This window comes from Eschrichtius robustus, chromosome X (genome assembly GCF_028021215.1).
Source record: "Eschrichtius robustus isolate mEscRob2 chromosome X, mEscRob2.pri, whole genome shotgun sequence".
Lineage (NCBI taxonomy): Eukaryota > Metazoa > Chordata > Mammalia > Artiodactyla > Eschrichtiidae > Eschrichtius > Eschrichtius robustus.
Window position 1 is genome coordinate 104,888,605 of NC_090845.1, and position 17,067 is coordinate 104,905,671.

Genomic DNA, 17,067 nt, shown 5'->3' on the forward strand with positions numbered 1-17,067 from the left:
GCGCAGAACCCTTCTCTCTGCACTTCCTTCCCTGCCCCCTCCCCCCTCCACCCAGTGAACAGTCAGCTTACTCTCCAAGACTCAAGTTTAACAATTCCACCCTCAACAGATATTTTTTGAGAACCTACCACGCCCCCGCACTGCACGATGCTGGGCAAGTCAGTTCCTTTCTCTTAGTTTCGGTTTTCTCTCCTGTGAAAAGGAGTAGGTGATCAGGAGCCCCTTCCGGTCTAACCTCCACAATCAATAAAATGATAACGTTTGATTGTTTTTAGAACAACAGTGGAAGCAGATATAGAAAAACAGCAGCTGACCCAAGACTTGTAGATTTGAAAATGTAGACAAAAACAGAAAATGATTCTATGAGTTATTGTTTGACTTGAGAATTGGACTAAGAATGAATTCTAAATGTCTTATCTCCATGATGTTTCAAAAGGCACTAGAGGGGAGACAAAGTTAGCTCTACCCAAAAGGTGGGTTTGTCTTACAGCTTTGACATTCCAGCTGCATCCCACTAGCCCTCACCAGCATGCATATGCAAGATACCTTCCCTCTTTTGAGTCTACTACTTTCTTCCAGCATTCTCTCTCCAGCTGCTACCGCCCCCAAATGCTCTCTTTCAGTGGCTGGCAGTGGCTTGTCCACTCTGGCAAGAGTCCATGTTCCAGGCTTTTCCCAACTTCCTCTCTTTCCAGACTCGCCCTGCCTCATTTCCTCTTCCTTTTGGCCTCTGCCTCATTTTAAGACATTTGATCAGTTCATCTTCGCTAATGTGGTCAAGGAAGTCCAAGATGTTTGTGGATAATTATTCCTGGATAAGATTCATATTACAAGGAGCCTCCCCAAAACCATGCTACCACTTCCATGGTAGATTTTTGAAAATCTTTTATTATAGAAAAGTTCAAACATAAAAGTAGAGAGATTGTTACAATAAATGACCGACCATGTACCCATCATCCGGCTTCAACAATTATCAACATGGAAAATCTTATTTCATCTATACCTCCACCCATTCCCTACCCCCCACAAAATGAATTATTTTAAAGTAAAACCCAAACATTATATAATTTCATCTGTAAGCATATCAGTATACATCTCTAAAAACTATGGATGCTTTTTATTTAAAAAATAACTGCAATACCATTATTACACTTAAAAGTTAACAATAATTGCTTAATATTACCAAATATCCAGTCAGTGTTCACATTTTCCCAATTGTCTCATAATTTTTTTTCTATAACTTGTTCAAATCAGGATCCAACCAGGCTCATGGTGGATTTTTGAATATTGATGCTTCGTGATATGCAGGGGCAAGGATTTGGCAACAAACAATTGTTGGCCCTCAAAACCATACCATGTTGGCATCTAGTAATGAATATGGCCCTGTCACCACAAAGTAGCTTTTTTTCTCCTTTCCAGATTGCTGTGACTAAACATAAGTTTAGTGTCCAACTGGACTCCGGAAATTCTTTATAAGAACAGTATGACATCTGTGAAAGAAGTGAAAACTCAAGTTTGGCCTTGAAATTAGAAAGCTCTTACACAACCAGCACATAGGTTTCCTTGGAAAAAAAACCCCTGCACGCTTGCATGAGCGCACACACACACACACACACACACACACACGCAACCAAATGCCAACTTGTAATATGTCTAGGGAATGGTTTTGCATATGGCAGTACAAAGCATATGTGTGTTGTATCATTTTTTCCCTCAGGATAAGGACCAATATAAGCACATTGGAAATGTGATATTGAAAGAGCATTTCAGCATGGATTAAGACCAAAATGGTGCAACCCCTTCATGATATTTTTAAGTGCACTGAAAATCTGAAAGCAGGGTAGAAAAACAGGCTTATGGGTCTGAATATTAGGCTGAGAAAAGTTATGCATGGTTAAGTATGTGCTTCTTAAACCTGCTGAGTGTACACTTAGTCATTCAGCTTTCAGTAAGTTGCTGCTTTGAATACCATTGGGAAGTATTGATATACACCATGTCTATCACCAGCAGGATATAGTAGATATATTGGAGTGAAAAAAAAGCTGATTAAATTGAACTGTGGAATCTGGCAGCAGCATTCCTGCTGCCAGGGTCTGCTCCATTCCACTTTTTAAATTCATTCATTCAAGAAGCCTTGAAATGAGTATAGATTATGTGCAAGATGCAGTGGTGGATTCAAAGAATAGCACATGCTTTCTGTCTTAATGTTTCTTATAGTCTGGGGCAGGGATGGAAAATTTGTTTAATCTTGTGGACCAGTTCTGCCTAGAGTACAGTTTCGAGAAGGATTTTGAGATTGAATTTGGGCCCAGTAGCAAGACAGCTAGGATCGAATAGTGATGTCTCTTACTGTGTGCCGGTGGGAGATGAGCTGAAGCATTTGTGACACACAGTTGCCACCCTGGGCTAAGGGATGGAGGGACATCTTCATCTATATAAATAATGAATAATCTGCAAGGCAGAATGTTAAAAATTAGAGCTATAAAAAGAGGTCCAAATAAAGTGCTGTAGACAGGCAGGGAAAAGAGTGATAGAAAAATTTCTTAAAGAAGGTGTTAGTTGATCTGCATCTTGAAGTGTGAGTAGAATCTGATGAGATTAACAAAAGGGGACATTCTTATCCTTGGAGGAGTTTGAGTGAAGGCACAGATCATGGTGTCAGGCTGGGTTGTGGGGGAAGATAGTGGAGACAAGCAGATGTGTTAGGAGCTCAGTCGAGAGGTGCTGAGGATCTCCTGTGCCAGGCAAATTGGAGAGGAGGGTGCAGATCCGAAATATTTTAGAGGTGGGCTCACCAGGAATGGATGGAAGATGTTTAAGATGATAGAGAGAAGTGGAGGCTTGAGTGGGGGGTCGGGGATGGGGGGGGATGAGAAGTAAGAATTCTGTTCTGGACATGTTGACGTGGATTGTTGGAGGGAACCATCGGGTCATGATTTCCATCAGGGTGGAGGGCACTCAGGGATGGCAGTGAGAGGAGAACGACTTCAAGAGTTGGGGTCGCGGGAGCCAGGCGCCGGGGAACGACCAATGGGGGAGGGGCGGGCACTCGCAGAAGAAGACGCATTGCAAGACTTCACGGCACAGGGTGAGGAAACCCCAAATCTAAGCTTACTATGGGGCAGTCACGGGACTCCCAGCGAGACGGAGCGCTCACCAGTACCTTCCAGCTCGAGACTAACGCACTGCTGCCATCTGGGGGCAGCATGTAGAATCTGTAATGGCAGCTTTGCGAAAGCCGCTTAGTGACAGGGGACATATTTTGGAGCCAGCAAGAAAGACCTCGCCTCTCAAAAGTCTTTTACAGTTCTTCCTGGAAATTTTTTTTTTTTTTTGGCCACGCCCTGCGACTTGCGGGATCTTAGCTCCCCGACCAGGGATTGAACCCGGGGCCATGGCAGTGAAAGCACCGAGTCCTAACCACTGGACCACCAGGGAATTCACCCTCGAATTCTTTTTAGCTAGCTTGATTTCTCGGTCCCCAGTGAAGAAACCATGGGGGCATGTGTTCTGTAGCATCCTTTCTTTCCAGAAGGGTTTGACCTTGACCACAGACTGCTTCCAGTCTGGCATCCCAGCACTGAATTGAGATCTTTCCTGCTGCTCTTGCTATCCTGTAGCTACTGACCAAAGTTCTGGCCTGGACCACAACTCCTTGCTGGACCCACCAAATCCCTGGCTTTGACTGAGTCACTGGCTGGCTCTGACTTTTGATACTGCTGTAGAATATCTTACTTTTTGCCTGCAGGGGCACCACTTACTCGTTGATGTTTTCTTTTGCTAACCTCCTTTTCTGTAATGGAACTGGACCTTCATCTTTTCGTTCATTCGTTCAACAAACATTTATAGAGTGGCTATAGTGTGCTAGGTACTGAGGATACATTGAGGAGCAAAAACAGATGGGACCCCTCAAAAAGTTGTATTACAGTCTAACTGTAAAGACAGAGAAACAATCATACTAAATGTGATCATTGCTATGAAGGAAAGGTTCATGATGCAGTGAGAGCAGGTAACAAGGGAATTCGACCTAGTCTTGAAGGGTAGTAAAAACTTTTCTAAGGATGTGACATTTAAGCTGAAATTTGAAGGATTAGTCAGAATTAGCTAGGAGTTAACTATTCTAAAAAATATGAAACCCACAAGGCCGGGCAAAGAAGGAGCCATCCACCTGGTTCCTCTGTCTTCTAGACTGATAGTGCAGTAGGGAGACTCCAAGCTTTACACAGACAATCCCTAGGAGAATCTTTAATCCTGAGTTGGCATGTCAATTAAAGTGAAAAGTGTGTGTTTAAAATCAAAATAATAATTACAACAACAGCAATCAGAAAATCAGGAAACATAGAAGTAGAGATAAAAAATAACTACAAGGACTTCCCTGGTGGTGCAGTGGTTAAGAATCCACCTGCCAATGCGGGGGACACAAGTTCGAGCCCTGGTCCGGGAAGATCCCACATGCCGCGGAGCAACTAAGCCCGTGTGCCACAACTACCGTGACCGCGCTCTAGAGCCCGCGAGCCACAACTACTGAGCCCTCCTGCCACAACTACTGAAGCCCACGTGCCTAGAGCCCGTGCTCTGCAACAAGAGAAGCCACTGCAATGAGAAGCCCACACACCGCAATGAAGAGTAGCCCCCGCTTGCCGCAACTAGAGAGAAAGCCCGTGCACAGCAACGAAGACCCAACGCAGCCAAAAATAAACTAAATTAATTAATTAATTAATTTAAAAAAATAACTACAAATTAGACTGCCCCTTTTGGAAAAGAATAGAAATAAGTAGATAAAGAAATATTAATTTTCCTGAACTCTTGAAATACTAGATTTTGACTTCTTTAATTTTTATTTTTTTAAGAATTAAACCAATTTTTATTTATTTAAATTTTTATCTATTTATTTATTTATTTATGGCTGTGTTGGGTCTTTGTTTCCAGGCGAGGGCTTTCTCTAGTTGCGGCAAGCGGGGGCCACTCTTCATTGCGGTGCGCGGGCCTCTCTTGTTGCGGAGCACAGGCTCCAGACGCGCAGGCTCAGCAATTGTGGCTCACGGGCCTAGTTGCTCCACGGCATGTGGGATCCTTCCAGACCAGGGCTCGAACCCGTGTCCCCTGCATTGGCAGGCAGGCTCTCAACCACTGCGCCACCAGGGAAGCCCTTAAACCAATTTTTAAAATCTCCATATACACTCACTTGAACTGGAACATAATGTCTTAAATGTTCTAACATATTGGACCTGAACCAAATTAAGATATCAAAATCTATCTGAACTTCAGATGCCTCCTTGTTAAAATTGGAATAATAAGAGCTGCATCCTGCGGGGGCGGGGGGGTTTGGAGACATAGTGAGTTAATACATGCAAAGCACTTAAACCAGTACCTGGCCCAGTAAGCACATAATACATGTTAGTATTATTATTTCAGGGCTGACCTGTTTATAGAGCATGTCAGGGGAAATAGTTTCAGGCTAACGGAACACTGAAGCTGCTTCAACAGCAGGCTACGGAAGAGGCTGGCTACTCCAGCTACACAAAGGGCCAACTCTGACACTAGCAATGGTAAGAGAAAAAAACAATCAAGCCCAGTATATTAATCCTGTGGATTAATGGTTATGTTCAACCCCAGGGCAACCTGATGCAGTGGGAAGTGCAAGGACTTTGGACGTAGATGGACCTGTTTTCAAAACATGACCTTATCTCTTCCAAGCTGTACAACTTTAGGCTTCTTAACCTCTCTGAGTGTCAGTTTCTATTGAATGTAGCAATTCACAGGATGTGTTTGAGGATTAAGGGAGTTGGCATACGTCTAACACCTGACTACTCCTTTGGGCTGAGGAAGCAGAACCAGTCTGAAAGAGTGAAACGTCAGAAATGTAGATTTTTTTAATGAAATTTTAATATTTTCATATCTACGAAAAATGGAAAGTAGGACAATAGCAGACATAACAACAGGGATTCAGAATTAATTTCTTCACCTTATTAAGAGCTTTAGGAAGAAATAATAACAAATGATAGTTACTGAGCACTTGTGTGTCAAAAACCATTGTCAAGACCTTACAAGGGTTAGCTCTTTAATCCTCACAATAACATTTAAGCTAGATGTGATTATAAACTGCCTTTTCAGATGTGGAAACTGAGGCACAGGAGGAGTCAGAAACTAAGAACTAAGTGGCAGATGCAGAATTTGAACCTAGTTGCTTTGGCTGCAGAGCCTGGATACTTCACCACTATTACCCCATCTTTAGTGCTTTGCTCAGGATCCCAAGGCGTAGTACTTCTTAGGAAAGTCAAATACTCTTCTTTCTTCCTCTACCCTACTCCCTCTCCACCTCTACACCCTCTCTTAATCTCACGGACACTTAATACAGCAACTCTTTTCGTTAAATATCTGGAATAAATAACCTGGCTCAGTCCAACATTTTAACAATTTAGTGTGGTCCACATAAACTCATGCGAATGAGTTTAATTTTATTGTTTTATTCAAAATAGGGCATTTATACAGAAATGTGCATAAAGCACGTATATACATTTTAAAAAATAGAAAAAAAAACACCCATGTAACCACCAGTCAAGGTCAGGAGTAGAACATTGGGGAAGCCCTCTGGAGGTCTCTTTTCAATCAAAACTTCTCCCTCACCTGCAGGGTAACCACTATCTTGACTTTAATTTATTTAATATTTATATATTTACTATTTCCTTGCTTTCTTTTAGTTTTATCATCTCTGAATGCATGTCTGAACAATATAGTCTCACCTGTGTTTGAGCTTTACATAAATGGATCCATACCATAAGTATTCTTTTTTTAAAACAGCTTTATTGTGATACAGTGCACATCCATAAAATTCATCCTTTTAAGGTGTACAATTCCGTGTTTTTTTAAAAATACACTCAGAGTTGTACAATCATCATCACAATCATTTTAGAACATTTTCATCTCCTCAAAAAGAAACCCTGGGGACTTCCCTGGCGGTCCAGTGGTTAAAACTCCGTGCTTCCACTGCAGGGGGTACGGGTTCGATTCCTGGTCTGGGGAACTAAGATCCTGCATGCCGCGTGGTGCAGCCAAAAAAAAAAAAAAAAAACAACGAAAGAAACCCTGTACCCATTAGCAGTCACCCCCTTTTCCCTCCTTCCCCTACTCCCAGCAACCATTACTCTACTTTCGGTCTCTCTGGATTTGCCTATTCTGAACATTTCCTATAAATGAAATCATACAATATGTGGCCTTTTGTGACTGGCTTCTTTCATGTGGCATAATGTTCCCAATGTTATAGCGTGTATCAGAACTCCATTCCTTTTAACTATCCATCAGTTGATGGACATTTGGGTTGTTCCCATTTTTTGGCTATTACCAATAATGCTGTTATGAACATTCGTGTACAAGTTTGTATGTTGATATATGGTTTCATTTCCCTCGGGTATTCACCTAGGAGCGGAATTTTTGCATGGTATGGTAATTCTGCATTTAACGTTTTGAGGAAATTCCAGACTGTTTTCCAAAGTGGCTGTATTATTTTATATTCCCACCAGCAATATTTGAGAATTCGAATTTCTCCATATCCTTCCCAACACTGGTTATACAGACATCTTAGTAGGTATAAAGTGGTATCTCATTGTGGTTTTGATTTGCATTTTCCTGATGGTTAATGATGTTTATTGTGTTTGGTTGTGATGGTTTCATGTGTTTATTGGCCATTTCTATATCTTCCCTGGAGAAAGGTCTACTCGGATCTTTTGCCCAATTTTTAATAGGGTTATTTGTCTTTTTATTATTGAGTTATAAAAGTACTTTATATATTCCCTTTCCTGACAGTGTCCTTTGATGCACAAAATATTTAAACTTCGATGAAGTCTAACTTATCTATGTTTTCTAATTTACCTGTGTTGCTTGTGCTTTGGTGTCACAGAAGTCTTTGCCTATCTCCAGGTCACAAATTTTTACTTCTGTGATTTCTTCTAAGAGTTTTATCATTTTAGCTCTTATATTTAGGTCTATGGTCTATTTTGTGTTAATTCTTGTGCATGGTATGAGATAGGAGGCCCACCTTCATTATTTTGTATGTGGATATACAGGTGTCCCTGTGTCATTTGTTGCATAAACTATTCTTCTCCCCCACTGAATGGTCTTGCTCTCCTTGTCAAAAATCAATTGACCATAAATGTATGGGTTTATTTCTGGCCTCTCAATTCTGTTCTATTCTGATCTGTATATCTATTCTCATGCCAATACCAGGCAGTCTTGACTCTGTAGCTTTTTATAACTTTTGAAATTGGGAAGTGTGAATCTTCAAACTTTATTCTTCTTTTTCAAGATTGTTTTGGCTATTCTGGGTCTCCTGCATTTCCACATGAATTTTACGATCAGTTTGTCAACTTCTACCAAGACGCCAGCTGGGACTATGATCGGAATTACACTGAATTCATGGCTCAATCTGTATATCGCCACTTTAGCAATATTATGTCTTCCAGTTCATGAAGATGAAATATCTTTCCATTTCTTTAGATCTTGAATTTCTTTCAACAATGTTTTGTGGTTTTCCTTGTAGGAGTCTTGCACTTCTAAAATTTATTCATAAATATTTTATTTTTTGATGCTATCGTAAATTAAATTGCATTCTTAATTTCATTTTTGGATTGTTCTTTGCTAGTGTATAGAAATACAATTGATTTTTGTGTCTTGATCTTGTATCTTACAATCATGCTGAACTAATTTATTCATCCTAGAAGTTTTTTCGTGGTTTCTGTAGGATTTTCTATATGCAAAATCATGTCCTCTACAAATAGAGATTGTTTTACTTCTTTTTTTCCCAATCCAATGCTGCTTATTTCTTTTTTCTTGCCTAATTTCCCTGGCTAGAACTCCAATACAATGCCGAATAGAAGTGTCAAGAGAGGACATTCTTGACTTGTCTTTATTGCTATGTCATTAATTTATATTCTTATCTTTATCATTTCATGTTTTCCTAATTTTGCTGGGCATATCTTTTTTGCTTTCTTAAATCTTGAAATGGATACTTAACTCATGAACTTTTTTGGCCTTTCATCATTGCTGAAAGATACTTTTCCTTCTAAGCACTGCTTTAGCTACATTCCACAAGTTTTGATATATTTTCATTATTGTTCAACTACAAATGTTTTAAATTCTACTATCATTCTTCTTTGACCCATCAGTTATTTCAGAGTGTGTACCTTAATTTCCAAACATACAGAGATTTTCCAGTTATCTTTTATATTTATCGATTTATAACTTACTTGCATTATGATCAGATTTCAATTTTTTGAAATTATTGTGACTTGCTTTCTGGCCTAGCATATGGTCAAATTTTATAAATGTTCTGTGTGTGTTTTCTGTAGTTGTTGGTGGGCAGTGTTCTATACGTTGGCTATTAGCTCAAATTATTAACTGTATTGTTCAAATATTCTATATCCTCAGAGACATTTTTTTCTCTCCTTGATCAACTACTGAGAGAGGTGTGGTAAGACCTCCCATTCTGTATATTTGTCTATTTGTCTTTTTAGTAAGTTAACTTTGCCTTTATGTAGTTTGAGGTTTTGTTATAAGTGCATAATCATTCCTGGTGAATTGAACCTTTTATCATTATAAAATAACCCTCTATATCTCTAATAATGCTTTTTGCTTTTAAGTGTGTTTTGTCTGATACAAACACAGGTATACAAGTTTTCTATCACTTAATTGTTATTTGCATGATTTATCTCTCTCCATCTTTTTATTGTCAACCTATCTGTATCCTTATATTTTGGATTAGTCTCTCTTAAACAGCATATGGGTGTATTTATTAATCCCATTTGACAATATTTTTTAACGTGAGCATTTAGCCCACAAACATTTAATAAAATTATTAGTATATTTGGGTTTCAAGCTATCGTTTTATTTTGTGCTTGTATTATTTCCACCTATTTTTTTTTTCCACCTATGTTTTTTTAACCTCTTCTTTCTTGACTTAAAAAATTGACTCAGAATTTTTTTATTCAACTATTTTCCCTCTCTACTAGTTTGGAAATTTATATTCTGTTGCTATTATTTTAATAGTTACATCCTATTAATTCCTACATACGTAATTACCTTATCAAAGTATAAATTTAATAAATACCTAAATCACTTTCGATATGATACAAGGCCCTTAGAAAAGTTGAACTCCATTTATGCCCCTCGACGTCTTTTCTTATTGTACGGTACTTTAAGTTTATTTTTTAAAAACAGAATAGACGTTTTTATGATTCCTTCTGTCGTCAGTGTTCACTTACATTGTCCACATACTATCACTTTCCTTGCTCTTCATTCTTTCCTGCACTTAGCTCTTCTAAAATCATTTTCTTCCTGAAGTACATCCTTTAGAATTTCCATTAGCGCAGTCTGCTGGTGACAAACTCTCCTAGTTTTTGTTTGTTTAAAAATATCCTTATTTCACCCTCTTGTTGAAGATTTTCATGAAAGATGCTGCCCTCAGGGTCCCAGTTTATTATGGTCAGGGTCTCCTGGAAGCATCCCCATCCCAGCTTTGACTTCTGATGAGCCAAAGCCCTAGTGTGAAGTGCCTGCATGCCCTCAGCTCCTTTGATGAAAGAACGATGTCTATCTCAACAAAGTTGCTGGAGATGCTTACATGAGATAACAGAGGGAAAATTCCTGGCACAGAGGAGGAAGGCAGCCGAAGGTAGCTAATACTGTTTCAACTGAAAGCTTCAGCTCCTAACCTACAGGTTTTTAAGCTTTCTGTTTTTGCAATTGGAAAATAAAATGTGGCCTCCTTAGAGCCACCAGAGCTGAATCTTTGCAATTGGAAGTGTCCCCCAACACCCGGCAACATGAGACCAGGGATGCTCACTACCCAACATTCTTCCCCTAGCCCTACATGGAGTGACCCCGTCTTTGTTCTAATGACCCCACCCAGGCACCTGATACACAGTCCATTTCCTTCCAACATTTTGCCAGAGCTCTGAGATCTAGTCTTTGTCTTTTATGATGCCACCATGTCCAACTGCAGATCACCTGATTTGGTGATGAAGCTATTTAAATTCAGAACAAGGGTGTGCTGAGAGGCTAGGGTCAGATTTCACAGCACTGGTGAGCCGAAGGAGGAGTCTGAAGGTAACCCATGAGCTAGCTACCGCCAGCATCACCCTTGACTCTGCCGGGTGACCAGCCTGCCTTCTCTCTACCTCCACCACCCTCCACCCTCTGCCACCCCCCCCCCACTGTTCCGTCCACAAGAGAAAGGCCACACTCCTGACATGGAGGGGCCTTCATCTCCAAATTGGGATTGTCTACTCCAAGGCATTCTAAGTATTGGGGTTGGAAAGAAGAAAGCAGAAAGGAGCAGGTGACGTACGTTAGCAGGCTAAAGAGGAACCCAACAGCAGCCAAAGGACATCAGATTGTTCACTTGCTTCCAAATGTCAGCAGTCAAGGGACTTCCCTGGCGGTCCAGTGGTAAAGAATCCGCCTTCCAATGCAGGGGTCTCGGGTTCGATCCCTGGTCAGGGAACTAAGATCCCACATGCCGCGGGGCAGCAAAGCCCACGCGCCACAACTACAGAGCCCACGTGCCCTGGAGCCCGCATGCCACAACTAGAGAGAAGCCCGCGGGCCACAGTGAAAGATCCCGCATGCGGCAACTAAGACCCGACGCAGCCAAAAATAAAATAATAATAAAGAAAAAAAGCACCAAATGTCAGCAGTCAAGAACAAGCAGCAGCAACAACTTTGCACTTGTGCAGTGCATGCTGCCACCACCCTGACCCCCAAAAGCCCCACAGGGACCTCCTAGTCACACTCTACATGAAGGAAAGGAGACATGTTTTCCCAGAACCAGAAGTAAGGGAAAATAGAGTGTTGTGAGCTGAAACGCATCCCCCCAAAATTCATATGTGGGAGCCCTAGCCCCCAGTACCTCTCCTGTATTTGGAGATAGGGACTTTAAAAAGGTGATTACGTTAAAATGAGGCTGATAGGGTGGGTCTTAATCCAAACTGACTGGGGTCCTTATAAGAAGAGGAAATTTGAACATCAGGGACTTGAGCACACAGAGGGATGGCCCTGTGAAGAGGCAACAAGAGAGCGGCCATCTGCAAGCCAAGGAGAGAGGCGGCAGGAGAGACCAATCCCTGTGGGCACCTTGATCTTGGTCTTCCAGCCTCCAGAACTGTGAGAAAATAAATAAATTTCTGATGTTTAAGCCACCAAGTCTGTGATACTTTGTTATGGCTGCCCCAGCACCCTAATACATGGAGCCACTGGCTTCACCGCCAATTCACTCCGGACTGCCCTGCATGCTATTTCCATGGAGTTACTCCTCTGAGGCCAGTGATGCCAAATCCAGCGAAGGACAGGTCCCCTCAACCTGTCCTTAGCTCACAGAAGAGCAGCCTAGCAACCTGTCTTCAAGTTGAGAAATGGAAGAGTTGTATCAGTAGCAGAGAGCTGTGCTGTGTGTAATCAAATTGTGTTTCGTTTCTTGCACTTCGTCCTCAAGTACAAATGGAAGGAGGAAAATATGAATGAAGAAAGATTGTAGGGGAATGGCTTTTAACCACTATTTAAATATCTACAGGACTTCCCTGGTGGTCCAGTGGGTAAGACTCTGTGCTCCCAATACAGGGGACCCGGGTTCGATCCCTGGTCGGGGAACTAGAGCCCGCATGCCACAACTAAGAGTCTGCCTGCTGCAACTGAGACCTGGCGCAACCAAAATAAATAAATAAATATTTTTAAAATATCTACAAAGCTATGGACTCGGCAAAATACAGAGTCTGTATTAGTTGCCTGTGGCTGCTGTAATTAATCACCACAAACTTGGTGGTTTAAAAAAAGAGAAATTTATTCTTTCATAGTTCTGGAGGCCAGAAGTTCAACATCAGTGTCTCTGGGCAGAGCTGTACTCTCTTCCTTGCCTCTTCCAGTTTTTGGTGGCTGCCAGCATTCCTTTGCTTGTGACCACACCACCCCAATGTCCGCTTCAGTCTTCACGTCACATTCTCCTACTCTGTGTGCATCAGCCCTCTCTCTTGCTCTCTCTAAGAACACTTGTGGTCAGTTTTGGGGCCCGCTCAGATGATCCTGGATAATCTCCGCCACATCAAGATTCTTACTTTAACCGCACCTGCAAAATCTCTTTTACTTTATAAGGTAACATTTACAGGTTCCAGGGATTAGGACTTGATATGTTTGGGTGGACATTATTCAGCCTCCTACAGAGTCCAAAATCTTTGCATACAATTTCAGGAAGATCATGGACTCCAGGAGGAACATCTGCCCTGGCGTTGCATTTCACCATAGGTATGCTGTGAACAGATACGCTGGAGGCAGGTCTATTAACCACCACCCTCTTGACACCTCAGAATCAACTACAGTGCTGGTTAAAAATACAAAATCCCACCCCCAGCTCTAGCCCTCGTCAGTCAGAATCTCCCAGAGGCCGGGCCCAGAATCTGCATTTCCAACAAGCTCCCCAAAATGATTGAGGCAGCCAGCCTTGCACGCATACTTTAGTGAGTATTGCTTAAGAGCCTGAGTGCCCAAGTCCCCTCACTGTTAAATGGACGTGGTACTGCCACCTCCTTCACAGTAATAAAAAAAAAAAAGTCTGTGCGAGCTGTTTGCACAAAGAAAGCGCTAACGCTCTTTTCTTTTCTCCACTCCCCCTCTACGAAGGTGAAGAACTTTTATTGCTTATTTGATTTCCCTTCCGCCTCATGTTTAATGCACCTGCCTTCAAGGCCCAGGGTTGAGGCAAGGACGAGAGGGAGAGGGGAAGACTCGAAAACTCCTCCAGTCCCCGCAACCAAGCTGCGCTTGACTTCCCGGGGACCTGCTGGTCACCGCCCCCCGCCCCTCGGCCGCCGGCGCACATTTGCATCCTGCCCGAGGCGGCGCGGGGAGTCCGCCCCCGCGCTCCGTTGATTGGCCCCGTCTGCCAGCTCGTCACGCTCTTTTGTCTCGGGGGGCAGAGGATAAAAGCAGCCGCGGCTGCCGTGGGAACCGTGCTGCCTCGACTCGGCTACCACTCGCTGGGTGGCCGTGCGAAGCAGCTCCGTCGGGCGGTCCTGGGTCGCTCAGCGGCCGAGGAGGCGCCCGTCCTCTCCCCCTGCAGGGCCGCGGAGACTGCAGGCGGGATCACAGCTGTCAACGCCGGAGCGTCCGCTGCCCACCAGCGGAACACAGGTAAAGGAAGGGGGCGCGATTGCCCCGCGAGGAGAGAGGAGGGGAAGCCCTACCAGGACTGGGCGGCTCCCCGTTTGGGAAATCGAGGACTGTGCGGCAGGGGGAGGAGCACTCCCGCGGCCCCGCTGCGCTGAGGGAGGAGGTGGGGTTCCACTGGCTGCTGCCGAATGGGTAGGATTCGCCTGGATTGAGAGGGGGGGCGTTTTCGGGGGGAAGTGGCAAGGGGCGCGTTAGTATTGGGGGGAGAATCGCAAAGTGTCTGCCTTGAACCCCTTTGCATCTCCTCATCCCTTCCTGGGGGAGGAATACGTGGGTGTGAGCGTCCAACTCCTATTCCCTTTCTCCGTGGCAGGCGACCAAAGCCGAATCCGAACTTGAATTCTGTACGGCTGATTGCAGAGCTGGTAGGGCACGATTTCCCGGGGGAAATGTAATGGGCGGGGGGCTTGCTTTGGCTTGTTATTCAGAGGTGGGAGAAGGAATTTTCCGTCTGGGTACTACGGAGGCTGCCGGAGGAGGAGGGGGGAGGGGGGGAGGGGAGGGGAGGGGGAGGGGAGGGGGAGGGGAAGGGGGCGGGCGCGGGGTGGGAGGGAGCGGGATGAGGGACGCGGCTGCTTCTGACCCTTCCCTCCCTGCCCTGCCCTCTGCGGCGGCGCAGTCTTGACGCCCTAAGGTCCCGGATCGGCGACCCCCGGTGGACAGCGATCGACCGTACCCCAGAGGCGAGCTTTCTCACGGAGGCCACCGGTTGCAGAAGCTGGAAGTGAAATAAAGGCGCGCGCTTGCTCCTGAGCTCCTGTAAGAATCTGAAAAATAATGGGGCGGGGGAGAGGGGACTTTAAGAAAGGGGTGTGGTTGAGACCGGAGACCAAGAGGTTAATGAGATCTTATTTATTCCCACAAATCTGTGACCGCTGTGCTCTATTTTGAGAGCCCAATATCAGCTCCATACACTATTACACTTAGAATTAGAAGCAACAGTTGCCGTCCCTCTTGAAGGACTGGCGGGAGGGGATGGATGAGGCTGTAAAAAGCACCCTGCTAACCCGGAGACACCGGCTGGCTCCGTGAGGTTGTAATTGCCAGTCTTCTGGAGGATATTTTTAGGGCAGTGGGCAGATATAAAATGTACTGCAGGATATTCAGGAAGGGAGAGAATACAGCTGCAGCCGGTCCAGTATGAACTCCTCCTCCCGCTTTTTGTTTTGTTTTCTTTTTTTACAGTTCCTACTGAGATAAGAGGAAGGCAGAGCCCCCCAGCACGCCTGCAGATCAGGCTCTTCTAAAAAGCCTGAGCATCTTGTTACATTCAGAAACGCGGTCTTCGTCCGTCATGGCTAGCATCATTGCGCGCGTGGGTAACAGCCGGCGGCAGAACGCACCCTTGCCGCCTTGGGCCCATTCTATGCTAAGGTCCCTGGAGAGAAGTCTTGGTCCTTTAATGGCCAACTTGGCAGAGAGAAACATGAAGTTGTTCTCGGGGAGGGTGGTGCCAGCCCAGGGGGAAGAAACCTTTGAAAACTGGCTGACCCAAGTCAATGGGGTCCTACCAGATTGGAATATGTCTGAGGAGGAAAAGCTCAAGCGCTTGATGAAAACCCTGAGGGGCCCCGCGCGGGAGGTCATGCGTTTGCTGCAGGCGGCCAACCCCAATCTAAGTGTGGCAGATTTCTTGCACGCCATGAAATTGGTGTTTGGGGAGTCTGAAAGCAGTGTGACCGCTCATGGTAGATTTTTTAACACCCTGCAGGCACAAGGGGAGAAAGCCTCCCTTTACGTGATCCGTTTAGAGGTGCAGCTGCAGAACGCTATTCAGGCAGGGATCATAGCTCAGAAAGATGCAAACCAGAGTCGCCTGCACCAGCTCCTTTTAGGGGCTGAGCTGAATGGGGACCTGCGCTTCAGGCTGAAGAATCTTCTCAGGATGTATGCAAATGAGCAGGAGCGTCTCCCCAGTTTCCTGGAGTTAATCAGAATGATAAGGGAGGAAGAGGATTGGGATGACACTTTTATTAAACGGAAGCGGGCCAAGAGATCTGAGTCAATGGTGGAGAGGGCAACTAGCCCAGTGGCATTTGGGGGCTCCCCACCCATAGTGATCGGTAATGCCGACTGCAACGTGATAGAGATAGATGATACCCCCGATGATGACTCAGATGAGGATGTGATCCTGGTGGAGTCTCAGGACCCTCCACTTTCATTCTCGAGTTCTCCTCCCCCCAGACGCAGGGCCAGACCTCGGAATCAAGTGCTAGTCATTGATTCCCCCAACAATTCCCGGGCTCAATCTCCTTGTACCAGCGGGGGTTCTGGGTATAAGAATGATGGTCCTGGGGATATGCGTAGAACCAGGAAGCGAAAATACACAATCCGCTGTTCGTACTGTGGAGAGGAGGGCCACTCAAAGGAAACCTGTGACAATGAGAGCAACAAGGCCCAGATGTTTGAGAACCTGATTATCACCCTGCAGGAGCTGACACATACCGAGGAGGAGGGGTCAAGAGAGGCCCCTGGCGAACCCAGTGACCCTTCTGAGCCACAGTGAGGTGCTAGTCCCCAGCTTTAAATGAACCCTAACCTATATACAGAGTGCAGCAATGGGAAAAATGGCGGGTGGTGGTTCTAACTGCATGAATTAATCCACAAGGTGGCTTTCTTTTGGGATGGAAGACAAAGGGTCTTGAATATTAGCACAGTGGAGGGAGATGGCCTGACCTCCGTCCTTGCTTCCAATCCCCTGCTGCCCAAGGGTCTACCTTCTGTGTGTGCCCCTTTCCTTGATGGCTTTATTCTCTTTGTGAAACTGGTATAAATTCATTGTTAAATATTAAAACAATAAAGGGAAGTACAAAAAGTACAAGTAACCCCAAACCCTCCAACCCTTATATAACCATT

The 17,067-nt window shown here is 44.4% G+C and overlaps 1 protein-coding gene and 1 long non-coding RNA gene across 2 annotated transcripts; both read left to right on the forward strand.

The window, feature by feature from the left end:
* The first annotated feature begins 14,081 nt into the window (after positions 1-14,081).
* On the forward strand, positions 14,082-14,914 carry LOC137756968 (uncharacterized). The gene is made up of 3 exons (XR_011072283.1): positions 14,082-14,172; positions 14,525-14,576; positions 14,831-14,914. It is a non-coding gene; the product is annotated as an uncharacterized lncRNA (long non-coding RNA).
* A 591-nt stretch (positions 14,915-15,505) lies between these two features.
* ZCCHC12 (zinc finger CCHC-type containing 12) lies at positions 15,506-17,067 on the forward strand. The gene has a single exon (XM_068533548.1). The coding sequence runs from the start codon at positions 15,506-15,508 to the stop codon at positions 16,715-16,717; it is 1,212 nt and encodes a 403-aa protein (XP_068389649.1). The 3' UTR covers positions 16,718-17,067.